The 22,845-nt window shown below is 39.0% G+C and overlaps 1 protein-coding gene across 5 annotated transcripts in view; it reads right to left on the reverse strand.

Moving 5' to 3' along the window:
• Positions 1–1,064: 1,064 nt before the first annotated feature.
• Positions 1,065–22,845, reverse strand: part of ZNF638 (zinc finger protein 638) — a 72,228-nt gene continuing 50,447 nt past the window's right edge. For 2 of the 5 annotated variants that reach the window (XM_075128167.1, XM_048846438.2), the window contains 9 exons: positions 17,900–17,949; positions 11,759–13,214; positions 11,087–11,152; positions 7,296–8,418; positions 7,030–7,101; positions 5,815–6,168; positions 3,885–3,977; positions 2,372–2,490; positions 1,065–1,549 (listed from right to left, as the gene is read on the reverse strand). In XM_075128167.1, the coding sequence (XP_074984268.1) occupies positions 1,478–1,549; positions 2,372–2,490; positions 3,885–3,977; positions 5,815–6,168; positions 7,030–7,101; positions 7,296–8,418; positions 11,087–11,152; positions 11,759–13,214; positions 17,900–17,949 (3,405 nt within the window). In that variant the 3' untranslated portion in view covers positions 1,065–1,477. The remainder of the gene's footprint in view (positions 1,550–2,371; positions 2,491–3,884; positions 3,978–5,814; positions 6,169–7,029; positions 7,102–7,295; positions 8,419–11,086; positions 11,153–11,758; positions 13,215–17,899; positions 17,950–22,845) is intronic. The other 3 variants (XM_075128169.1, XM_075128170.1, XM_075128168.1) reach the window with 3 other exon arrangements.

Genomic DNA, 22,845 nt, shown 5'->3' on the forward strand with positions numbered 1-22,845 from the left:
AGGTAGTAATTTACAGAGTGAAAAATCAGGTGTTGTCTCCCATGCTTTTGACAGAGATGTGGCCTGAGTTTCACAGGAATGCATGGAACTACTCCCCCACTTTCCCAAAGGAATATGCGCTTGTAAATGCCCGATGGACTGGACTTTGCTACTAGGAGAGTTCTATCACGCTAAGAACTCAGCCGTGGATCTTTCTTGAGCAGACTCGATTACACTGAAAATATCTGTACCAATGATATGATGTGACTTTTAAGGTCCAACAAATCTTTGCTTTGACTGGTGGGAGCTCTCATTCATTACATCTGCAGGACAAGGGTTATGCACAACACCATCCATTCAACATTTAAGGTTGTTAAAGTGGGTCTGACAGGAAAATTTCAGGCAGCAATCTAGGTGAAAGCAATCTAGGTAAACGGTAAACAGTCAAAGCAGAGGCGATTTCTCTGAGATTCAGGTATGTTGTGTGTGTGTGTGGGGGGGGGGGGGGTAGAGAAGAGGAGAAGGTAGCAAGAATGCCTGAGGTACATATTAGACGAATATCCAAAACCAAGCCAAGCACTTCCAGACAGATCGCTGACTGTTCGGCTTTCTTTACCCAAAGGCCTTCTATTATCTCATGGAGGAAGACAACAACACCTATTTGCTCAGAATAACTCTGCCTTAAGCTTAGTGATAAACATTATACAGAGCAAATTGAGGGCCAGATTCTGCTCCCACTGACGTAAGAACAAAACTACACTGATTTCAAAAGGTGTGGGATCAGGCCTTCAGAACACATGAAACTACAGTGAGCAAACAGATTTTCCCATTCCATGGCCAAACTGAAAGAACTGGGAAACAAAAATATCAGTTAATTTCTAAGCAAAATTTAATTTCTCCGTTTTTTCTTGCTCAAATAAAAAACACTGAAAAAATGTTGTTTGGGTGAAACAGACATTTTGTTTCAGCAATGTCAACTGAAAATAAACCATTTTGACATTTCCACAATTTCTGTTTGCAGCTTTTTCAACTGAAACTATTCAAGTTTGACCCGAACTGGTAAATAATTGATGCCTCGAAAAATATATTTTTCAATGAATTTACTGTTCTCAGAAGACAATTCACTCAGCTCTACATGAAACATATGAAGATTGAAATTTTAATAGCTAAGATCTGCGAAGAAACACTAAATGTGGATCTCTGGATGTAGTAAATTGCCAAACATGAAATTACACCAAACACAATCACATGGTGTTAACTATACAGTAAGAACATTTATTTCAACATATAAGAGATCTCTCCTAAGCCAGATGATTTGATATAGAAATCAAAATGACCATACATTTTCTTCTCTGTCTTTGTCTACCTTGAACTCAAATTTATACAACATCAGAGTTTGCTTCTGAAACAAAATTACAAATTAAATCATAACAAAAGACACAAAATTTACTGGACCCTAAATTAAATTCTTTTAAAGAATTCTTCTCTCCTCCTGAGATCACCTGGAACTAAGTTCTTCCCCCTCGTCTTCCTCCTCATCTTTCCCATCCTTTTGCTTGGCCATGAATTTCTGTGGGGGAAAAGATTTTAAAACGTCTTACTTTGTAGCCAATGACAAGACACTGCAGTTAACACTTAATTCTCCACGGCAGGATATGCATCATGTTCTAAATACAATGCACATTTACATGTATTGAACAACCAGAAGCTGGCCAACTCCTGATATTGACTAGATTCTATCCTCACCGAAGTTTGCCAGTTAATTTTGCCTAGAGACTCATCTTCAGGTCTGCTGGTAAAATGCACTTATCAATGCTCCTCTTACTCTCCCAAAGCACACACCTGCACCATTGAGGAGATGGTATAAATGACTCCTAAATTAAATTTTCTGATGGTCAAATTAGTATCTTAAGTTACATGTGCAGCCATTTTAATCACAGTCTGGAGCCTTGATGACTCAGTAACATTTGGCAAGGCTAGGCTCTAAATATAGATATATGGAGATTTGCCAAAGATGGTAAGACAACTAATATCCCTCCCACACCTTCGTGGGAGGGGAAGATATCACAGATAGGATTTCCCAGCATTTAACTCAATGGTCAAGGTCATTAAGGGGTTAATAACTTCATTTCTTTAATTTGAAGTGTAGTACACTCTAGAAGTTATTTTTATTTGATCTACAGAACATAGCCATGAGTGTCAACGTATTGAAAAAAATAATATAATTTGCATCTATCTGCAATTTGTTTACAAACCATTCTTTTCACCTAGAACCTACGGTTTAGCAAAACCACTACCTGAGATAATTAGCAGTTGACAGAACAAAACAGATTTAAAAATCTCAGGTACTTTATTACTTACGGTTTAAAGGGAAAGAATCAAAAATTGTTACCTCCATATTCTGCTGATGACGCAGTGTCTTGCAATGATTTTTCATAGACATTTCACCTGCGTAGAAGAGCGAGCAGATCTGACAGAAGTAGCCAGCCTTTGGAACAAGAAAATCTAAACCTAAAAAAAAAAAAAAAAAAGGGGGGGGGGGGGAGAAGGGGAATTTAACAATTCATAAACAACTCTCAATTAAAATCTACCAGGTACATTTAACCAAAATGTGCGCGTGTGGGGGTGGCGGTCTCTTTTAGTAAGGCCGGAAGGGATCACCAACTCTTCATTCGCATGCTAACCCCAACAACCAAATTAGTTATTTGGGTATTACAGCCCACAGAAGATTAAACCATTATGTGCCACAGGAACAAAATAGGAGGGACCGAGGTTCACTAGTTCCCAAGGCCCCTGAAATGGCGAGAAATTAAGCAAGATATATCCAGATAGTCCTAGCAAGTGACCTTCACTCCATGCTGCAAAGGAAGGTGAAAATCGGCATGGTCACTGCCAACCTGACCAAGGGAAAAAATTCCTTCCTGGCCCCACATATGTAGATCCTGAGCACATACAGCATGACCCATCCAGCTAAGCATGTGAAAGACAGAATGCTTGGTGCCACTGCAGAGCACCATCCTACCCATCCAGTGTCCCACCTCTGATGAATCCGAGGAAAGAGACCAAAGAAAACCCAGAATATGATGTGGTTTTAAGGGGGTAACCTTTCCTGACCCCCTGAAGCATGAACTTTAGGAACATAATAATTACAAATTATACCTTACATCTTAAGTGCCTTGTTAGTCTTTGCATCATTTAAATCATTTTATACATACTGTTCTCCCTAAACATAATATAATTCATTAAGTGAATTATGGAAGCATGCTCTAGATCAAGGACAATTTTATACAAGCATCGTGTCAGAATTCAAATTTCTTAATAAATTCCTTTGCCCTGTGCATGTACATGCTTCCCAAATCCAGTAATCCAACATGGCTACAATAACACCGTAAACAAAATTAAAAATTATGGCACCACAAAGATCAGTTTACATGGACATCTCAACTCCCAACATTCAAAAAGCCTTAAATCTTAGGATATGTCTATACTGCAATTAAAATCTCATATCTGTTCAATTTCAGGATAGACCCTCTGGCGTCCCCAAGCTCAGACTCTAGCCCAAGCCCAAACATCTACACTACAGTTAAACAGCCCCTTAGTCCAAGTCAGACACCCATGGCTGACATGTGCCAGCTAACTGCAATGTAGACATACCCTTAAGGAACAGAACATCCTAGCAAATCATTCACAGCAACTAGAAATAAACCTTGTACAATCTTTAATTGTCACAGGTGTAAAAAGTTATTTCATCCATCAGAAACATCAGATTATTCAGTGAATATATGCACACATTTTATTTATAAATATGCATAAACAATGCCCACAGTTCCTATAATTAAGATATTCGTTACTAAAATCAAGTTTTATTGGGATTTAGAACATTAAACAAAGATTTTAGATTTTACCTTTTGGAGTGCTTTGTGTCTTGGATTTATCTGCTGAGGAATCAACTTTTCTTCGTTTAGACTCTGGTTCTGTATCTCCTGATCCAAATTCATCTGTTAAAACCATAAAATAGAGTTTGAAGCAAAGACTTACACTAATTTAAAGGTATTTGGTACATAGCTTAAATATTTTTCATTAGTGTGGGAAGCAAACACCAGGTCTATGACCGTTACTGCTTCTTACACTGTTTGGCTTAGCCAAGCTAGAGAGTTCTTTTGTTTTTTTTTTAAATAGACACAGGGATGGTATCACCAGATGAACTTGAAATTCAACATTTGTGTTTTACTATGTCATTGCAAGTGCCTTGTTTCCAGCATGAAGCTCATTACAGACAAAAGAAGCACTACAACTGCCCTCAGTTTCTCCCTTGTAGAGACATCAGCTCAGAATTCATAGATTCCAGGGCCAGAAGGGACCACTGTGATCAAGTCTGACCTCCCTTATAACACATGCCATAGAATTTCCCTGAATTAATTCCTGCTTTAAGTCCAATATTTATCTGTGACTGAACTAGACTATCATTTAGGGAAAACAAACACTCCTGATTTAAAAATCCCTAGTGAGATACCTGGATAAGTTGTTCCAGTGATTAATTACTCTGACTGTTAAAAATTTGCACTTTATTTCTAGTCTGAATTTGTCTAGCTTTGACTTCCAGCCACTGGATCTTGTTATACCTTGGTCAACTAGATTGAAGTGCACTCTATTACCAAATTTCAGTTCCTGATATCAGTGCTTAAGACTGACTTCTGTATCCACATATAAATTAAAACATTAGAAGGACATGCAGATTGTCGTAACATTCTCAGTGCATTTCAGTTTACTGAAACACAAACTTATGTTATACAGGTATAATTGACTGATATGCTGCTCAATATTGAATTTTAAATACTGCACACATGTCAACTAGTTTCATTTGGACTGGAGAACACTGATTCCATAAAAAAAAAATTAAGGGTCTGTAGAAAGAGTTTCCTGGTTAACTTGGTCTAAGGTAATACCAAAATATTTGCTTCTGGAGACATGCAGATTGATAGGTTCCCCTAGAAAATGGGTGATTGCATTGTCATTATTAGCAGTAAACATTTATATATGATTTTACCCAAAGGCCCCAGTTAGAATTGAAGCATCATTGTGCTTACTAGTGTAGAAAACAGAAAAAAATCTTTGTGGGTGTCTGAGCTCCCAAACATTAAGGCACCCCAACATAAAGCTGCAGGACTTTGCAGCTTGAATTTGAGTAACAGTTGGAGGCTTTTGTAATCTTGTTTCTAGAATGCTCAAAATAGAGGATTCATATGCAGTCTCCCAATGGTTAACCATTTTAAAATGGGCTCCATAGGTAATGTGGCATGGCACACTATCTCATACTGTGAATCTGCAGAAGCACTGTCATGAATGAGAACAGAATCGAGGAACAACTTTCCAAAGGCTGGGTAGACTAGAGGGAGCACTAATAAGTACTGACTTTCCCTACCTACTCATTGCTTGAAACTTTCCATCCTAGCATGTTCTCCTAAAAATCTGTCTCTACTGTTAATCTATTCAACTTGACCTTTGGGCCAGAGACTAGGGGGAGGCAAATTGTACCTGGAATCCTGGAGGAGTGTGGGGCCTGTAGAGGGGAAGAAGCTGAGAAAAGTACACATCAATGCTTTAAGGGTTGTTCTTGAATTCTGGCTATAGGAATTCTATCATGTTGTGCAATATAGTATACACCTAAACCAAGCAAAAAAACCTGAAAGGGCAAAATTAAAAAAACAAAACAAAGCAGTTTCAAAATGTTCTGTTACAAAAACAGCTACAGCTTCCTTTTAGATTGAAAATGGATGAGACTCCAATGAAAAATTATGAACAAGCAAGATAACAAATCTCTACATCAGCCCTTACCTTTCACAGTTTTTTCAGAAGATTGTGAAGGCGTCTCACTGCAGACTTCCTGCTTTATATCTGCATCAAGCAGTAGACTTGCATTTAGATCAGGTAATACAGATTCTGTATCTGATTCTTTAACAGTTGCAGTCTGACTGTCTTCATTCAAACTATTTGATTCTGGGGTAGTCAAGGTACCTTTTCCCATTTTCTCCTTGCTGGACTCAGAAGTTGAGCCTTCCACTAATTCTGTTTTATCTGCTTCCTCCTCAGTGTTCTTGTCACACTTTTCTTGCTCTGTTTCAACAGGTGTCTCAGCTGGTGGAACAATTGGTCTTTTCCTAGGCCTACCTCTTTTGCCTGGGGTTTTCACTACATAAATACAGAACAAAGAATATTAACTCATTCACCATGTATCAAAAAGCATTTCTTCAGATTTATCAATACCATTAAAATTACCAGTGAAAAATTTAAGCATTTGGCAATTTAAAAAAAAAAAGCTTTTTATATGTGCAAGTAACTTTGGAAATGTGGTTCTCCCAGAGAATGATGAAAGGAAATAATTTTTCACCACCTGTTGCTGATATTACACAGTATGTTTTCATACAAATGAAAGTGTGAGATAAGTCTTTAATTTAGATTCATATAGAAAACAGTCTAAAAAAACAGAGTTTAGAAAACTCCGCTAATAGATCTGTGACATGTACAGACTTTTGGGACTGTTACAATTATTCCTTTTGGATTGGCCAAACCGGCACTAAAGTGATGCCTACTGATTAGCATAAGCTAAAGTTTAAGAAGTTCCCTGTTGTAATTAAGATTGTGGCCTCTGCAATTTTTCCCCATCTGCCTTGTTTATCTCTCATTCGTCTCCATTAGTAATATATGTCCAAAGGACTATCAATTGCACAGGGACTAAGTAGGATAACAGTTTAATCCATAAATCCTTCACTTCTGGACACGCATATTTATATCTTAACTTCAGGTCAGTAGTGGGGAAAATAATTAGAACAGGAGATGATGCGTATCAGAACTGAAATGTATCACTGATGCGAGGGAAAACTCAGCAATACTGGATTGACACTATGCATTAGCATTGGTGAGAGTCAAATTCTATAAAGCTCTCCCTGCTAAACTCTCACCCTTTTATACTTATTCTAATATATTTGACCTTAATTTGTCTGCAGTTGTAGATCACAAATGCTTCTGTCCATTTCTGGCTCTACTTCCTACCTGGAGGCTGCTGCTTGTTCTTAGTTTGTCTCCCCATTTCATTTGATTCATGCGCTTTGCTCAGGCTTAGCTCTGTAATTAAAGATTATATTTAACTTCTACGCTTTTATTTAGGTAGTTTGTTTCTTCTCTTCATTGATACAATATCCAGTTATCTGCCCTGACAGATACTGGCTAATATTAAATGACACATTAGCATAGTTTTAAATGTCTTTATGTTAATTATATATTTTAAAATGCATCTATAAAACTGTATCAGTTCCTACCTGCAGACTGCTGCTCACTCTCAGTTTCTCCTTTGATCTCTTTTTCACTTGTCTTGTTCCAAACTTCAGCTTTTTCAGTCTTCTCTGTATTTGCTACAAGTGCCTCCTTGTCTGCCTCCTGTGTACCTGCTACAAGGGTCTCATTTTCTATTTCCTTTGTGTCAGCTTCAAGAGTCTCCTTTTCTTCTGACTTTGAGTTTGCAATAGCAGCCTCCTCTTCTGGCCCTATATCTGCCAGAATTTCCATTTCTTCTGGTCCTGCAATTGCAACAATATCCTCCTCCTCCAGGTTTGTGCCTATAAAAGTATTTTCTTCTTCCTCTTCATCCTCCTCCCCAACTTCATCTACAGTAACGAAGTTTAGTTCTTCTTTTAAACGGTTGAAATCTGCCAAAAAGTCTTCGTCATCTTCAGTAACTTCATCTAAAGTTACTAGAGGCTGATCATCACCGTCTTCCTGTATTTCATCTACTGTCACTAAAGTACTAGGATCTTCAGGCAGCTGAGAAGAGATAAAGTCACCAGGATCCTCAGTAGCCCGTTTATCATCCTCTTCCTTAGGTTTTAAGGTCTCCTCAATATTCAAATCTGAAGGCTCATTTAGAGGGAGCTCTTCAACTTCTCCTATTTCATCCACAGTTACCAAGGGTTCTGCTTTTAGAAGATCTTGCTCCTCATAAACTGAACTGGAGACATCTTTAGGTACATCATGTGAAAAGTCTTCCTGTTCAGATATCTCATCTAAAGTAACAAGTGATTGTGGGTCTTTCACTGCTTCTGAAATCAGCTCCTCTTCTTCATTTACTTCATCCACAGTAACTAGACCCTGTGGGTCTGTTATTGCTTCTAAATTGGAGTCTCCTACCAATTGTGCAGTCATCTCCTCCTCTTCTCCAATCTCATCCAAAGTGACAAAGGATAATTCGCTCTCAGCAACATGTGCTATGGAGTTTTTACCTTTCTTCCTCTTAGCAATAGGCTCAGAGGAAGAGTTATTTTTAGCAGAATCTTTTCTTTTCCCCCGGGGTGGATTTCGCCTGGTTTGAAGAGGAAAGTCTGTCTCTTCTACAACCTCATCCACAGTAACAAACTCATCCAAGTTAAATGGGAAAAGCTCTTCTTCCTGTGAAATGTAAAACTTAATTTAGTAGGCAAAGTGCACCAATACTATAATGTCCGTCATCCACATTTTTAGACAGAACCTGAAACTGCAATTTTTCAGGTGAATTCAGTGGTTGTGAAAGGCATCTGCAGTTTGAAGCTGACAGTGAAATTTTGAAGTTCAATAGCTAAATGATGTATCATACACGAAAATGGAAAAACCCCACTGAAATCAAAGACATTTTATTTTGTGTATGTAGCACAAAACATTAATTATGTGAATGGATGCATATCAAAAGGAACATATACACAAGAAACTCATGGAAAGAAAAGTAATTTGCTGAGTTTATGGGCTCAGTTGCAAGTTTATTCAGTATTGACATTTCTACTCTGAAGATGAGCCAAAGGAATGTAGATACTTGAGAATTTTCCAAAATCATACCTGGGTAGACTTGATTTTTTTTAAAATGGACCACAATGCCAGTGTATATTTTAAATGTTTTTCTGAATTTGCAAGAATTCAACTGTAGCCTTAACTCTTCAAACAATGTCAGCACTTGGGGGGTGGAGACGATATTTGATGTAACAGATAAGACAGGCTTCAAACTGTCCACTCTTTAAAGTCTTTTCTCTTCCCTTCAGACATTTCACCTTACATATCCCCTTTTCTCTTTCCTTCCAACCTTTTATTCTCTGGTTTTGACATCTAAAGTGTGGTACATTCACTACGGCTCCAACATACATACTGACAGAACTGGTGAGGAGAATCTCTCTCGACCTTCTTTCCTTTAACCTCCTCTCTCTTCCTCCTCAACCCTTTCTCCCACCAATATCCACAGCCATTCCTTGTTGTGGATAACCCTTTTCAGAGGAGACATGGGAGGTTTCGGTTTTGTGAGGGCCTTGACTGAGTGGAAAAAGGAGGAGGTTGTGACTTAATGGCACATGCAGCGGTGAGAAGGCAAAGAAGGATATTGGGTGTTGGCTTTCACTAACTTGTTTACAAAACTGAATTATTTTCGACTGATTTTAAAAAGATGTAAATAGATGGTGAACATTTTGGTGCTAATTTAGAATTTTGTTTGCTCCAAAATGGTTAAGCCATTTTCACAGGAGTAGGAAACTAAAAACTGTCTATTTGGGATTCAAGTCTGTTTTGATTCATAACTTGTTTTTTCTCTCCAGTCTGATAGGTGGGAGAGAGTCCTTCTGAAGGCACTTTATAAGTAATAAGATGAAAATCAAGGAGGCAGCAGAAATTAACTCGACAGTGTGATGTAAGTTAAAAAAAAATCCAGCCTCCTGGCTCCAAATTTGGAATCAAATTTGTTGTATAAGTAATCAATGAATTTGTCAAAACCTCCATCATGCCAACGTATACACTTCTGCACTTGCACATGGAGAGATGAAAAACTTGTTCCTATAACAGTTTAGGCCCAAAGCAATTTGACTCCCTCTTTCCTATCAAATACCATAGCTATATAAAAAGGGACTGTACCCTTATTCCTCATTTTTTGGTAGTCCTGGCAAAAATCAAATTGCCAGCACAACAAACTGATCGACGTGCAATGTCACGTGTCATTTTAAGAAAGGAAACAGAATACAGCCAAGTTTTTTTTTAAATGACTTCTTTCAAACTCAAAAATGAAATTATTGTAGGTCGTCTTCTCAAATTTTGCAGGCAATAAGCACTAAAAACAGTGTCTCTCTACCAATCAGAAAGCAAAAGAGTACACGAAGATTACCGTGTAAATCAGATGGAATATATAGCCAAGACTGGAGGGGAAGGAGAGAGTGGCTGGCTACACATCTCTAACTAAAGCAAGTCTTTTGCCTTCTTTTTTTCCCTGCAGGCGGAGAAATGCTCTGTGTCAAGTTGTAGAACGGTGAAAAATAAAGCTACACATCAATCCTGGATTGGTAACTGACTTTCCACATCTACTGTGCCTTTTTCAATTTGCAGCATCTGTACCAATCTCAGTGATTATTTTAGTACAGCCCTGGAAATAATGTCAGTCAACATCTACTTTATGGAGAGAAAAGGAAGCACGTAATATTGAAAAACTGACTTTTCTCCCCTCTTCTCCCTTCCTGCCAACAACAAACAACATGAAACAGAGGGAGAGTCAAACTGAGGCTTCTTCAACTCAGCTATCTGTAAAAACTATAAAAACTTAATACCTACCAATCCCTTATTTCAGCAAATGGCATATCAGGAATGTAAGTATTGTTTCTCTCTAGCATAAAGCACAAAAATGATTTGTTTATGGGAGAGGCACTGTTATTGTGATTGGTTTTGATCCCTCCCATTACACCAGTTATTTGAGAGAGGACCTGGGAAGATTGTCTCTGTCATTCTTATCCCATGCCTCATCACGGCACTTGTAAGGAAGAGCTCTAAGATACGCAAACTTGAGATCTAATAGTCAGACAGGCTCCTTTTTGAAGCAGGCAAAATTTGGGACCTAAAAATTACCCCGTCAAAGAAAGTTAAGCTTTTTATATTCCTGAAACAGGAAACTCAGGCTCTTTTCCCAAGATGAACATAATTTACAGACAACTAATAAAAAGTTGTAACGAACAGTATCCTGAAAAATCCACTGAGCAAGAGCTCGCAAGAAATAAAGCTAAACTTATTTTGTTCTCAAAGAAAATCGCTACTGTAAGTTCAACTACGTTTGGTTCCTTACCTCTTTTGGTTTTACGTTGCCACCAGAGCCAGTTTTAGTATTCCTACTAATTCGACCAGTAGGAACCTGCAAAATTAGACAAAAATTTAAATGAAACAAGTTAGCCAATCAATCATCTCGTCAAAAACAACTTCTTCTCTTAAGGAAGTTCTTTTTAAACAATCCAGATAGAGTCATTTGATTGCATGCTTGGCATGTACAGAACTAAGCCAACCACCAATTATAAGTCCAGGCATATAGTCTCTAGTACCAAGTCACCGGTAACGTCTTGTTTAGTTATCTGTTCACCTTTCAGCAACCAGTGCCTGTGCAGGATAATCTAGGACTTGACAAAGGAAGCATCAGCTCACAAAAGGAGAGAAAACTTCTTTCCCATTCAGAACTATACCAAGAACATAAAGTTATGACACTCAGTACAGACCTGCTTACAGAAGTTACCTTCCTGCAATTTTATCCAAGTATCATTTTCAAACCAGTTACATACTTGAATTGTACACAACTGGTTGCTTGCCATCCTACTACTCCAACTTGACTGTTGGCCCAAATCAGTTCAACAGGTTACAGAAAGGGGAAGGGGAACATAATCTTACTGTCTCATATTCAACATCTGGGAGAAGCATCAGAGTTAGTTACTGGTCAGTCACATTGAACCAGCCTTCTTGCCCTTCTCACCTTATTGCCGTTGTCGTCTTTCTTCATGCTGGATGATCTACTCTCTCTCTCTTGAGACTGCTTTGAACTACCCCTAGAGTCCACTCTTGAGTCCTTGTCTTGCTGAGATGAACTCCTCCCACTGCCTCCCTTTACAACAACAGGACTTATGTCCAGTTTAGACTTGGTGATGCTATCTGGCAGACTTGATCTGCTGCCAATAGCTCTTGGCTGACCCACTTCTTTTGATGAAAGTTTCTTCTCAGTAGCAGATCTGCTTCTGGTCTCAGGTTTTGAGGAAGCTTTCTGCTCCTCTGTTCTAGTCAGAGAAGTCTCATTTCTCCGCATCATAACTCTTGACTTTGATATATCAGGGATAGACACCACAGCCTTTAAGATTGTTTTACTAACAGAGGTAGGTTCCTTGATGGATACAAATGCGGCAGCAGACGTACTTGCTTTGCTGGTTTCATCTATTTTAACTTGTCCTGGTCCTTTATTTTGATGTGCCTTGATTAAAGTTCTCTCATTCTTTTCATTCAGCACTTTTTCTTCAGTGTTCTCTATGTCTGTCCCAACACTGGCCAGAGGCTTTTCGGGTTTCTTCTCTACATCTGTCCCAATGTTGGCCACTGGCTTTTCTGGTTTCTTCTCTGTATCTGTCCCAATGCTGGCTACAGGGTTCTCCAGTTTCTTCTCCATAGCTGCCCCAATCTTAGCCGCTGACTTTTCCAGTTTCTTCTCCAAGGCTGGCCCGACTTTGGCCACTAGCTTTTCTGGTTTCTTCTCTATAGACACCACAACATTGACCACAGGTATTTCAAGTTTAGTTTCCACTGCATCAGTAACAGCATTTTTTACAGGAGTATCCAATGTGTTGCTTGATTGTATGTCTTCAGCTGACAGCATTTCCACTGAAGCCGCAGCAGAATCAGGTGGCACTGCTTCAGAAACAGCCTCAGCTGTTTCCATGGTTGTTGGTTTCACAGCAGAGTCTGACTGCCCATCTTCTAGCTTGCCCACACTGGATAACTCTTCTGATGATCCACTGACAGGAACAGGCAATTCTTCAGGTTTCACTTTAGTTTCTCCTTCTGTTACAGTTGTGATAGCAGATTCCAATAATTCTGTTTCAGAGTTATCTTTAACTACCTCTTCCTTCTGAAGACTGAAAGGAGGCAGCAGGATCTCTTCTGATTTAACTTTGGATAATTCATCATCAGCTGGTTTGGTAGCTGAGCCAGTAACTGCAACTTCAGATTCCCCCTTGGATGTTTCAACTTCCGATGGCTTTGTAGCAGAATCACGTACCGTTCTTTCAGGCTCCAACTCAGAGGCTTCTATCTGCACTGTCGAAGTCTCGGCTTTGACAGAGTTGGAAATGATTTCTTCCTTTGCCACACTAGGCTCTACTGGAGGATTAGCAGCTGCTGTTTGCACCACTCCTGATCCCTCTGGGTTTTTTTTCAAGTCAGAGCTAAATGTATTTAAAAAAAACAAAAGAAATCAAACTATGTTGAGAATTCCACAGTTATCAGTAACCTCTTGACGCCAATGGTTGGGATTTCCTGATGCATTAGTGGCTTAGCATTGGGAAATCTAGCCTATCAGCGTTAAAATGGTTAGAATATTGAGGCAAATAACTGATTAGTTTACAATTTTTGTCTAATCCACTTCAGTACTGAAGACCTCTAATAATTCAAATTACATTACTTACTTGTAGTTAGATTTCTCTGAAGGTACTATACGCTATAGATGTGTCCTGTGACCTCAGAGCTGACAAGCAAGCTTAAATTTGGATTCCCTGATGTGGGACAGACTGTGTACACACACACACACATAAAATGTAACTCAGTTTTTCTATATAAACTTAGTCTAAAACTATGGTAAATTGCTCAGCTCTCCAAGAGCGATGTTTGACGATAATATCCTCTACAGTAACTACCCTACTGAACTCCTCATATATGTTACAAGTTTAATAAGCACTTTCCTTTTCAACTGAAATTATCTTGGTTATAATTGTGGAAAAGGCCATGCGCAGACGAGGCCTATTTTCTGCAATGCTATACTTTGCTGTTTAAGCTTACTGTCAGCTCCCAAGATAATAAAGCCCAGGATGACAAAGAAACAGGATAGCACTTTTCAGAGAACTTCAGTTACAGGCAAGTACATTATTTTTCTCTGAAGAAAACATTGTCTATAGACATTCTTGGGAAACTTTGAAGCTGGAGATGTCTAAACCTCCTTTTTCGTGTCTCCTGAAAGTGGCCATCCTAAGATTACATAAAACTAGATGAAAAGATGCCAATACATCGATCAATTCTGATGTTCTAGTTAGGTGATAAAACATTATGTAGACGATCAGTCGAGGGGATAAACAGAAAACTGGTTAATAAGTGGATATGCACCAAGATGTGGATCTTTATTATGGTCTCTCAGATCCAAAGTACATAAAAAAAATATATGCACAACTATATGAATCTTCATGAAGGGCTGCCATTTGGTTAATACTTCTGGCATGCTGACATCAAGAAAGTCCAAAGCTGACGCAAACGGAATCAATCACCGAAGGCCCAACTTTGATGTGGTAAGATATACAAGTGTTAAAGACTACATTAAGTCAGAACAATTAAAGCAGCCAAAAAGCAACAAGGAGTAAATCTCCATCACCTAAGCACAACAAGATGCACACTTCAATGTGCCCTGAAAGCTCACCTCGCACCTAGCGCCATCATCTTCATCTGCCACATATACTGAAGAGAAACAGGAAGAGTGGGGCTAGTTCTGTTTCAGAAGTATCACTATAGATTGAGCACAGTTGTAACCTATGTTACTATTATGCATCAGAGAATCAGACGAAAACTTGCAGGAAAATGTAGTCGAGCGGCTTCCATCTGCGATAGGTGATCTACTGCAGTCCTCCCCCTAAAAGGTGGCAGGCTCACAGCATTCCAAAGTACAGCAGAAAAAAATCTCTCGGAGTAATGGATCCTGTGTGTTTCTGAACAGCTCCTGCACGGAATTTTGGGAGTTTCCTCCCAGGCCTCATTGTTTACTTCATGGTAATTGGAGATCTCATAAAAGAGTTAGAAATATTTTCTCACTTGCCCATTCAAATAAAATTTTCTCCTTCCAAAAATTTGCTTGGAGTTGAGTCATTTCGAGTCAGTCATGTCCAAACACCAGTGGCTGGGGTGAAAGTGTTTCAATTAGTTTTTGACCAAACAAAACTAATCTGTTTCTCGTGGCACAAATATTAAACACACAGATCAGTTGTGACAACGAAGATACTTTGGTATTTAACAACCTTAGAAAGGCAGGTCTCTGAATACCAAAGACTCTATTATGTTCCAAAAGTGAGATTCATTTAAAATATATTTCCCTTCTATTTGGGCATACAATAGCCCCCCGCGACATTTGCCTAGTTTTTGTATGTAGTAAAACTCATCTGGACAACTTGATGCAGTGCATAGGCAAAAGAGGCAGTCCTGAAAGACCAGCTCTATTTAAGAAGCATAGAGATTTTGATCAAAGATAAGCTACGTCCCCCCTGCCAAACTGCACACAGCTCAGCATCTGCAAAGGGGGAGAATCTGTCCATAAGCTTCTACTAGGAATGGAAAAAACAGCAAGTTTATTAAATAGCAGCAAATAATGCAAGACCATACATTACTTGCATCTTCAACTGCTTATAGCGAATGCTGTAAGTGCACACACATACATCTTCTATATAAATCAACTGAGATCAGTCTGTGGATCTTCAGGACTGTGTGACTTCTCTCAGAGACAAAAGTACCTTGGTGGTCTCCAAAAAACATTAATCTGACAGATTCAAACTGGACTTTCATAGCCCGGGCTGATGCACAGTTCTGCTTCCTTGCCCAGAATGTAAGGTCAATGATGAGAGAGTGAGGCAAAAATATCAAGTTGGTTGAAAATAATGGGTGCAAGGACTTGAAAGCCCTGCTACGCTATGGGAAGGAAGTGGCATATTGCACTACCAGAAGGATATTTCCCATTGCATAAAAAGGGTAAAACCCACAAATACCTGATGCTCCAGTCTTGCATCTTCAGTCATTTGTGTCAACACCTAACATCACTCAGAGCTGCCCATCGGAGTTAACAATGGAGGTCAAATAAAGGGTGAGCTCCAGCAACCCAAAAAAGAGCAGGCATGTGCCATAAAGGATGCAAGATAGAGGCAAATCCTTAATTCTCCATTTTAAACTCAGATTAAGAAAGAGATTGCAGGCTGGTCTTCAATTCTTCTGGAATCTTAATCTGGAACAGGAAAATTCTTGACTACATTTGCTGAAAGAAACCACCTCCTTCATTATTAGAAACAGTTGGGATATCCATGCCAGTGGTCTACCACCCCAGCCAGAAGGTCAAGTAAATGGCCTTAGGCCATTTCTTCATGCTGGGTAATGATCAAATGTCAAGAAACATTCCAAGATTTCTTTAAGATTATCTTGACCATCCATAGGAATCAAGAATACTGTTCCCCCTTCTCTCCTCAAATTATCCTATCCCATTCCTCTCCACAGAAAAATTCCAGGGGGGAAGCGTGACAAAACAGCACTCATCCCATATTATGGGACTTACTTTTTTGCTTCTTATATGGTGATTATATCTCAAAAGGATAACAGGCCTTACAAAGAAAGGCTTACAAAGCTGAATGTAAGGATCATTCCGACATGGAGACAACTGCCTCATAGGCTGAAAGGGAATCTGTACAGGGTGAAGTTGGTAAGCAAAAACTTTATTTTGTCCATTTGTTCACCAGCCACAGTACTACTTTGCGCAGTATCTGGGACTCATAAAGATAAGATTAATTTGTATTGTGCCATATTGGTAGGTCAGCTGCTACCTAGAACCCATCGATCTGGAATCAGTAAGGTTACCTGAACATCTATATTGGTGCGACTCAGAACCACTAGTTCAAAAGCAGTTCCCCTATGCTTCCAACTTCCAATGTGCTCTGAACACCACTCATAAGTTTAAGAATGTCTTAATACACTTTTGTTTTACATTCATAGCTTGACATTATTTTCAAAACCAGCACGTAGACCATGAGAGAATCATCAGGAGCACAGAGAAGGAAGAAACCATGCTTTGAAAATATTACACCATTAGCAGCTGTGTGATATTACATATAACGTCTTATAAAATGTTACTATACTATAGAATAATAGTGCATAACACTATAGGTAATATTACCTTAAATGGTAATTTTTGGACCATTACTAAAGAGCACTATAGATTAAATCTCTCTCTCTCTCACACACACACGTACATACATGGATCTGAGTTACAGAAAACATTTTAAGGACAATTATCCTTTTCCCACCTACAGGAAGTACTTTGTATGATCTACTGTCATTTGAGATAAAAAGTATTTGCAAAACATTGTGTTTTATATTCTAGAACCAATGAATAGTTACTCCATAATTAGATATTTTACTATCATTCAGGCATACAAGGTGCATTTAAAAAAATTTCCACTGAGTATTACAAAATAATAATTTCTCTTTTCTGGATTCTGATGTTAAAGTTAAGTATCTAAACTAGTTTTCCATTATCTAGTTAGTGGCCTATATCCGTTAGACAGAAGTATAAAGTAAATTTAGAAAACTGAACCACCTCCTCTAATTTGTTTTAGCATTTGAAAACAAACAATAGATGTTGTGGCTTGATAAATGACAGCACTGAAAGATGAAATATAGGAATCACCTACTGACCAAGTACAACGAGAGCTTTTTCAGCAACATAGTCTTCCACCAAAACTTAAACACATGGGTGAAATCCTGGACCAGTTGAAATAAATGACAAAACCATTTACTTTAACAGGGCCAGGATTTCACCATTTCTCCACACTCATTCAGACCCCAGACTCTCAAGCAAACACATATTTTACAAAAAACTCTATGCAAGTTAAGAAAGTAAAGGTCTTTGATACACAGGACAAAGAACTAAAAAAAAAAAAGGAAGTGACAGTAGGTAACTGTTAGCACATCTCTAAATAATCCAACTGCAGTTTTTTCCCATTATACATAGCTTGCTTTTGAGAGAAATGTGTAGTAGACTACTTAATTCATCAATCATGGAGGGCCACTTTTTGAACAGTGCATACAGAAATTAACAAATATTTGAAAGGCATACCTTCCTTTACTTGGTTCTTGGTTTTTCAGCTCTTTTTTCATAACTTCAGCCTATAACATAAAATCACCAAGTGTTGAACATCTATGAAATTCAGAAATAACAGCACAAAAAAGTATATATGCCCAATACATCCAGTTAAAAGCACCACAGAGCCCATTCATAACTACACCCGGAAGATCAAATGACAGTGAATAATGTAAGTCATTCTAAAAGGTCTTATTACAAAGGTCTTATTACAGTTTGTAAGATGTGTTTTAGCCTGATGTCTTGTGGCTCTTTATAGCTGTGATGACTTTAAAATGATTTAGCATTTAGTTTCTGTGATGTTTGGAGGTGGGGGGGAGAGAGAGGGGGTTAAACGTATTTCCCCTGTTCAAGCAGCACCCTCTTTCTGCTCCTTCGTATCCTCATCAATGTAACAGATGTAGTGCCCTGATACAACTATGATTTGTCTGTCAGAGACAGATATACAGAGGACATAAGTTATCTTTAAAGAAGATATTCTAATGTATGTTCCAAATACAACAAATATCACAGCTGTACTAAGCTAAAGGTTTGACTCTGCCCTCCAAAATGTGCTGATGTGACATCTGTTTCTTAGAGGATAATCAAGCCATTTTGTTTTTAAAATAATTAAACTCACTTTTTAAAATTTAAGGACTATGTCCTCTGAAAAACAAAGCACTACCAATCCAAACTCTCCAGCTGCTATGATGGAGAGTAAAGTTCCAACAACCTTTTAAGCAATAACAGGGACTTTGAAAGTGGTAGTGGTAGGCTTTGGCTCAAAGTGGAAATTCAGTGTTTAGAACTATATTATACTAAAATAAAGAACATCACCTTTACAAAGAATTGCAGGTATACTCTAATGACAAAAACTGATTTGGAACCCATTTTCAGATCATATGATTTCAGTATTATCACTTCTCTCCCATCCATCCAACACCAGATTTTAGTAATAAAAGAATACGGAAAGCCAGTTTGCACACTTTGTAACTGGAGTGTGCTTGGAAATAGGAAAAAATATAGCTTAACTGATTGTTAGTTTCTCAAAATAAATTAAAAGGTAATGGGAGGCTTTTTAGAGAAAAGAATGCATATGGGGAAATAGAGCTGGCGCTCTTGGGCTCTACAGAATGTGGATAGCAGGATGTTTCAGCATTGTAAAACTCAAAGAAGGGTGAATGCACACTGAGAGGTTGCTGCGATCCGAAGCAGCAAGGAACAAAGGGGGACTCATCCTCTCCCTGCTCAGGTGACCCACTACGGGCACTTCCCTCTCCTACCCAGCTACGCATAAAAGAACTCCGAAGCACTGGAAACTACACCTATAAAGTACAGTTTTCTGACTGTGGAGTGAAAATTGTTAGGGCCCTATTCACATAGATTACAACAGTGCTAGAATAAAGCATGTTTAAAGGACAATCTCAGCTCTAATTTAGAACCGAACAATGTGCGTGTTGTAAAAAAAATGCTTTTACAACACCTAATAGAAATATTTCCATATGTTTTAAAAATATCAATAGACATTTAATAAAAATAGATTATGCTCCCTTGCATTGCAAGCAATGTGGCATTGGGCTAGTACATGAGAACACAAAAGTAAACTGATTTTCCGTTTTAAGATGACAAACAAGATGTAAACGAGTAAAAAGTTAAAATGTTAAGACTTTCAGCTTTAATAACTTTAGGTGTTACTAGTAACATAGGTAAGGAATTTTTTTTTTTATATCAAATGGGTTTTTACATGAATGTTCATTTAAGCATGGTTACTGCTAACAATGTTGATATACGCTGCTTTCATGAGGCTAGAGGGTGTAGTAACAGTATTATTCTATGTCCACACCTATATGCCATCTTCAGATGTATGGACTGCACACATATAGGTGTGTTTACATTAGACAAGTTAGTATTCATACCACAACAGCCACCAAATCATAGAATCATAGAATATCAGGGTTGGAAGGGACCCCAGAAGGTCATCTAGTCCAACCCCCTGCTCAAAGCAGAGTTGAATGCTCAATCTAAATGGTGAAACACCATCAGCCACTTACACAGGCATGTTTCAGAGTGGTAGCTGCGTCAGACTGTACCAGCAGAAAGAACTAGGAGTACTTGTAGCACCTTAGAGACTAAAATTTATTTGAGCATAAGCTTTTATGGGCTAGAGCCCACTTCATCAGATGCATGCAGTGGAAAAAATACAGTAGGAAGAGATATATACACATACATATACAGAGAACATGAAAAAATGGGGGCTGCCATACCAACTCTTAACGAGACCAATCGATTAAGGTGGGCTATGTCAGCAGGAGAAAAAAAAAACTTCTGCAGTGATAATCAGGATGGCCCATTTCAAACAGTTGACAAGAAGGTGTGAGTACCAGTAGGGGGAAAATTAGCCTGGGGAAATAGTTTTTAGTTAGTGTAATGACTCATCCACTCCCAGTCTTTATTCAAGCCTAATTTAGTGTCCAGTTTGCAGATTAATTCCAGTTCTGCTGTTTCTCATTGGAGTCTGTTTTTGAAGTTTTTTTGTTGAATAATTGTGACTTTTAGGTCTCTGAGTGTCCAGGAAGCTTAAAGTGTTCTCCGACTGGTTTTTGAATGTTATGATTCCTGATGTCAGATTTGTGTCCATTTATTCTTTTGCGTAGAGACTGTCCGGTTTGGCCAGTGTACATGGCAGAAGGGCATTGCTGGCACATGATGGCATATATCACATTGGCAGATGTGCAGATGAACGAGCCTCTGATACTGTGGCTGATGTGATTAGGTCCAATGATGGTGTCCCTTGAATAGATACATGGAAAGAGTTGGCAACGGGCTTTGTTGCAAGGATAGGTTCCTGGGTTAGTGTTTTTGTTGTGTGGTTGCTTGTGAGTATTTGCTTTAGGTTTGGGGGCTGTCTGTAAGCGAGGACTAGCCTGTCTCCCAAAATCTGTGAGAGTGAGGGATCGTCCTTCAGGATAGGTTGTAGATCCTTGATGCACTGGGGAGGTTTTAGTTGGGGGCTGAAGGTGACTGCTAGTGGTGTTCTGTTACTTTCTTTGTTGGGCCTGTCCTAAAGCAGGTGACTTCTGGGTACTCTTCTGGCTCTGTCAATCTGTTTCTTCACTTCAGCAGGTGGGTATTGTAGTTATAAGAATGCTTGATAGAAATCTTGTAGGTGTTTGTCTCTGTCTGAGGGGTTGGAACAAATGCGGTTGTATCTTAGAGCTTGGCTGTAGACAATGGATCGTGTGGTGTGGTCTGGGTGAAAGCTGGAGGCATGTAGGAAAGTACAGCCATCAGTAGGTTTCCGGTATAGGGTGGTGTTTATGTGACCATCGCTTATTAGCACTGTAGTGTCCAGGAAGTGGATCTCTCGTGTGGACTGGTCCAGGCGGAGGTTGACTGTGGGATGGAAATTGTTGAGATCATGGTGGAATTCCTCAAGGGCTTCTTTTCCATGGGTCCAGATGATAAAGATGTCATCAATGTAGCGTAAGTAGAGTAGAGGCATTGAGGACGAGAGCTGAGGAAGCATTGCTCTAAGTCAGCCATAAAAATGTTGGCATATTGTGGGGCCATGCTGGTACCCATAGCAGTGCCGCTGACTTGGTATACATTGTCCCCAAATGTGAAATAGCTGCCGGTGAGGACAAAGTCACAAAGTGTAGCCACCAGGTTTGCCGTGACATTATCAGAGATACTGTTCCTGACAGCTTGTAGTCCATCTTTGTGTGAAATGTTGGTGTAGAGGGCTTCTACATCCATAGTGGCCAGGATGGTATTATCAGGAAGATCACCAATGGATTGTAGTTTCCTTAGGAAGTCAGTGGTGTCTCGAAGATAGCTGGGAGTGCTGGCAGCATAGTGCCTGAGGAGAGAATCTACATAGCCAGACAATCCTGCTGTCAGGGTGCCAATGCCTGAAATGATGGGGCATCCAGGATTTCCAGGTTTATGGATCTTGGGAAGCAGATAGAATACCCCTGGTCGGGGTTCTAGGGGTGTGTCCGTGCAGATTTGTTCTTGTGCTTTATGATCAAATAAATTGGTTAGTCTCTAAGGTGCCACAAGTACTCCTCATTCTTTTTACCTAGGCATGGCTCAAGACATTTTTACCACTGTGTCAAACATATAGGCTTTGGGTTTTCACTACCGTCAAGACCACCTGCAGATTTTCATAACAGTGGTAAAAACGCCTGAGCCCTATGTACCCTACTGCTTGTATGCTCATGTTGCCATGTTGTTGGAGACTGTTGCTGCTATATGGACACTAGTTTTTCCGTTGTATCATTCAAAGCACAGATGAGGGGAAAAAAATACTGCTTTGAAAGCACAGAGTGCTGAAAGCTGCTCTTTGTTTGCACTAGCTCTAATTTGGTTAAACATGTATTGTAACAAAGCCATGTTATTTGTTGCTAAACAAGATACGGGCAATGGTTACAGAAAGCACATTTGCATCTTACAATGCATCTTTGAAAGACATTCCCTTCACATCATTTGTCAAATGTACATGCTAAGTCAGTATTTATTTTTTTATTGCTAATTGTGAGTTTATTTCTAGCATTTATACACTGCTTAACATTTTCTAAAGTGCTGTGAAGTCTGTTACATAAAAATGAAATACTATATAACACTCTTAAGAAAAGGTGCAAACTCAGTGCCCCTTTCCATTACAACAGAATTGGTATCATATAGAATACAGATGGAAGATACTTCCAGTGCCATCTAATCCAGCCCCCAAATCAAGCAGGAGATACTATATATGGAAATTATTTACCTCTCATAACTGGAGTTCTTTGAGATGTGCAGTCCCTATCTGTAGTCCACTATGGGTACAGATGCACTCCATGCACCCTGAGAAAATTCTCACAGGTAGTGTCCCTTGAATCTATACTGTGCCCTGGCTCTCCTCGTGCTCTGTACTAAGGGTATAAGTGGCGGTGGAGACAGAG

This window comes from Caretta caretta, chromosome 4, assembly GCF_965140235.1.
Source record: "Caretta caretta isolate rCarCar2 chromosome 4, rCarCar1.hap1, whole genome shotgun sequence".
In the NCBI taxonomy this organism is placed as follows: Eukaryota; Metazoa; Chordata; order Testudines; family Cheloniidae; genus Caretta; species Caretta caretta.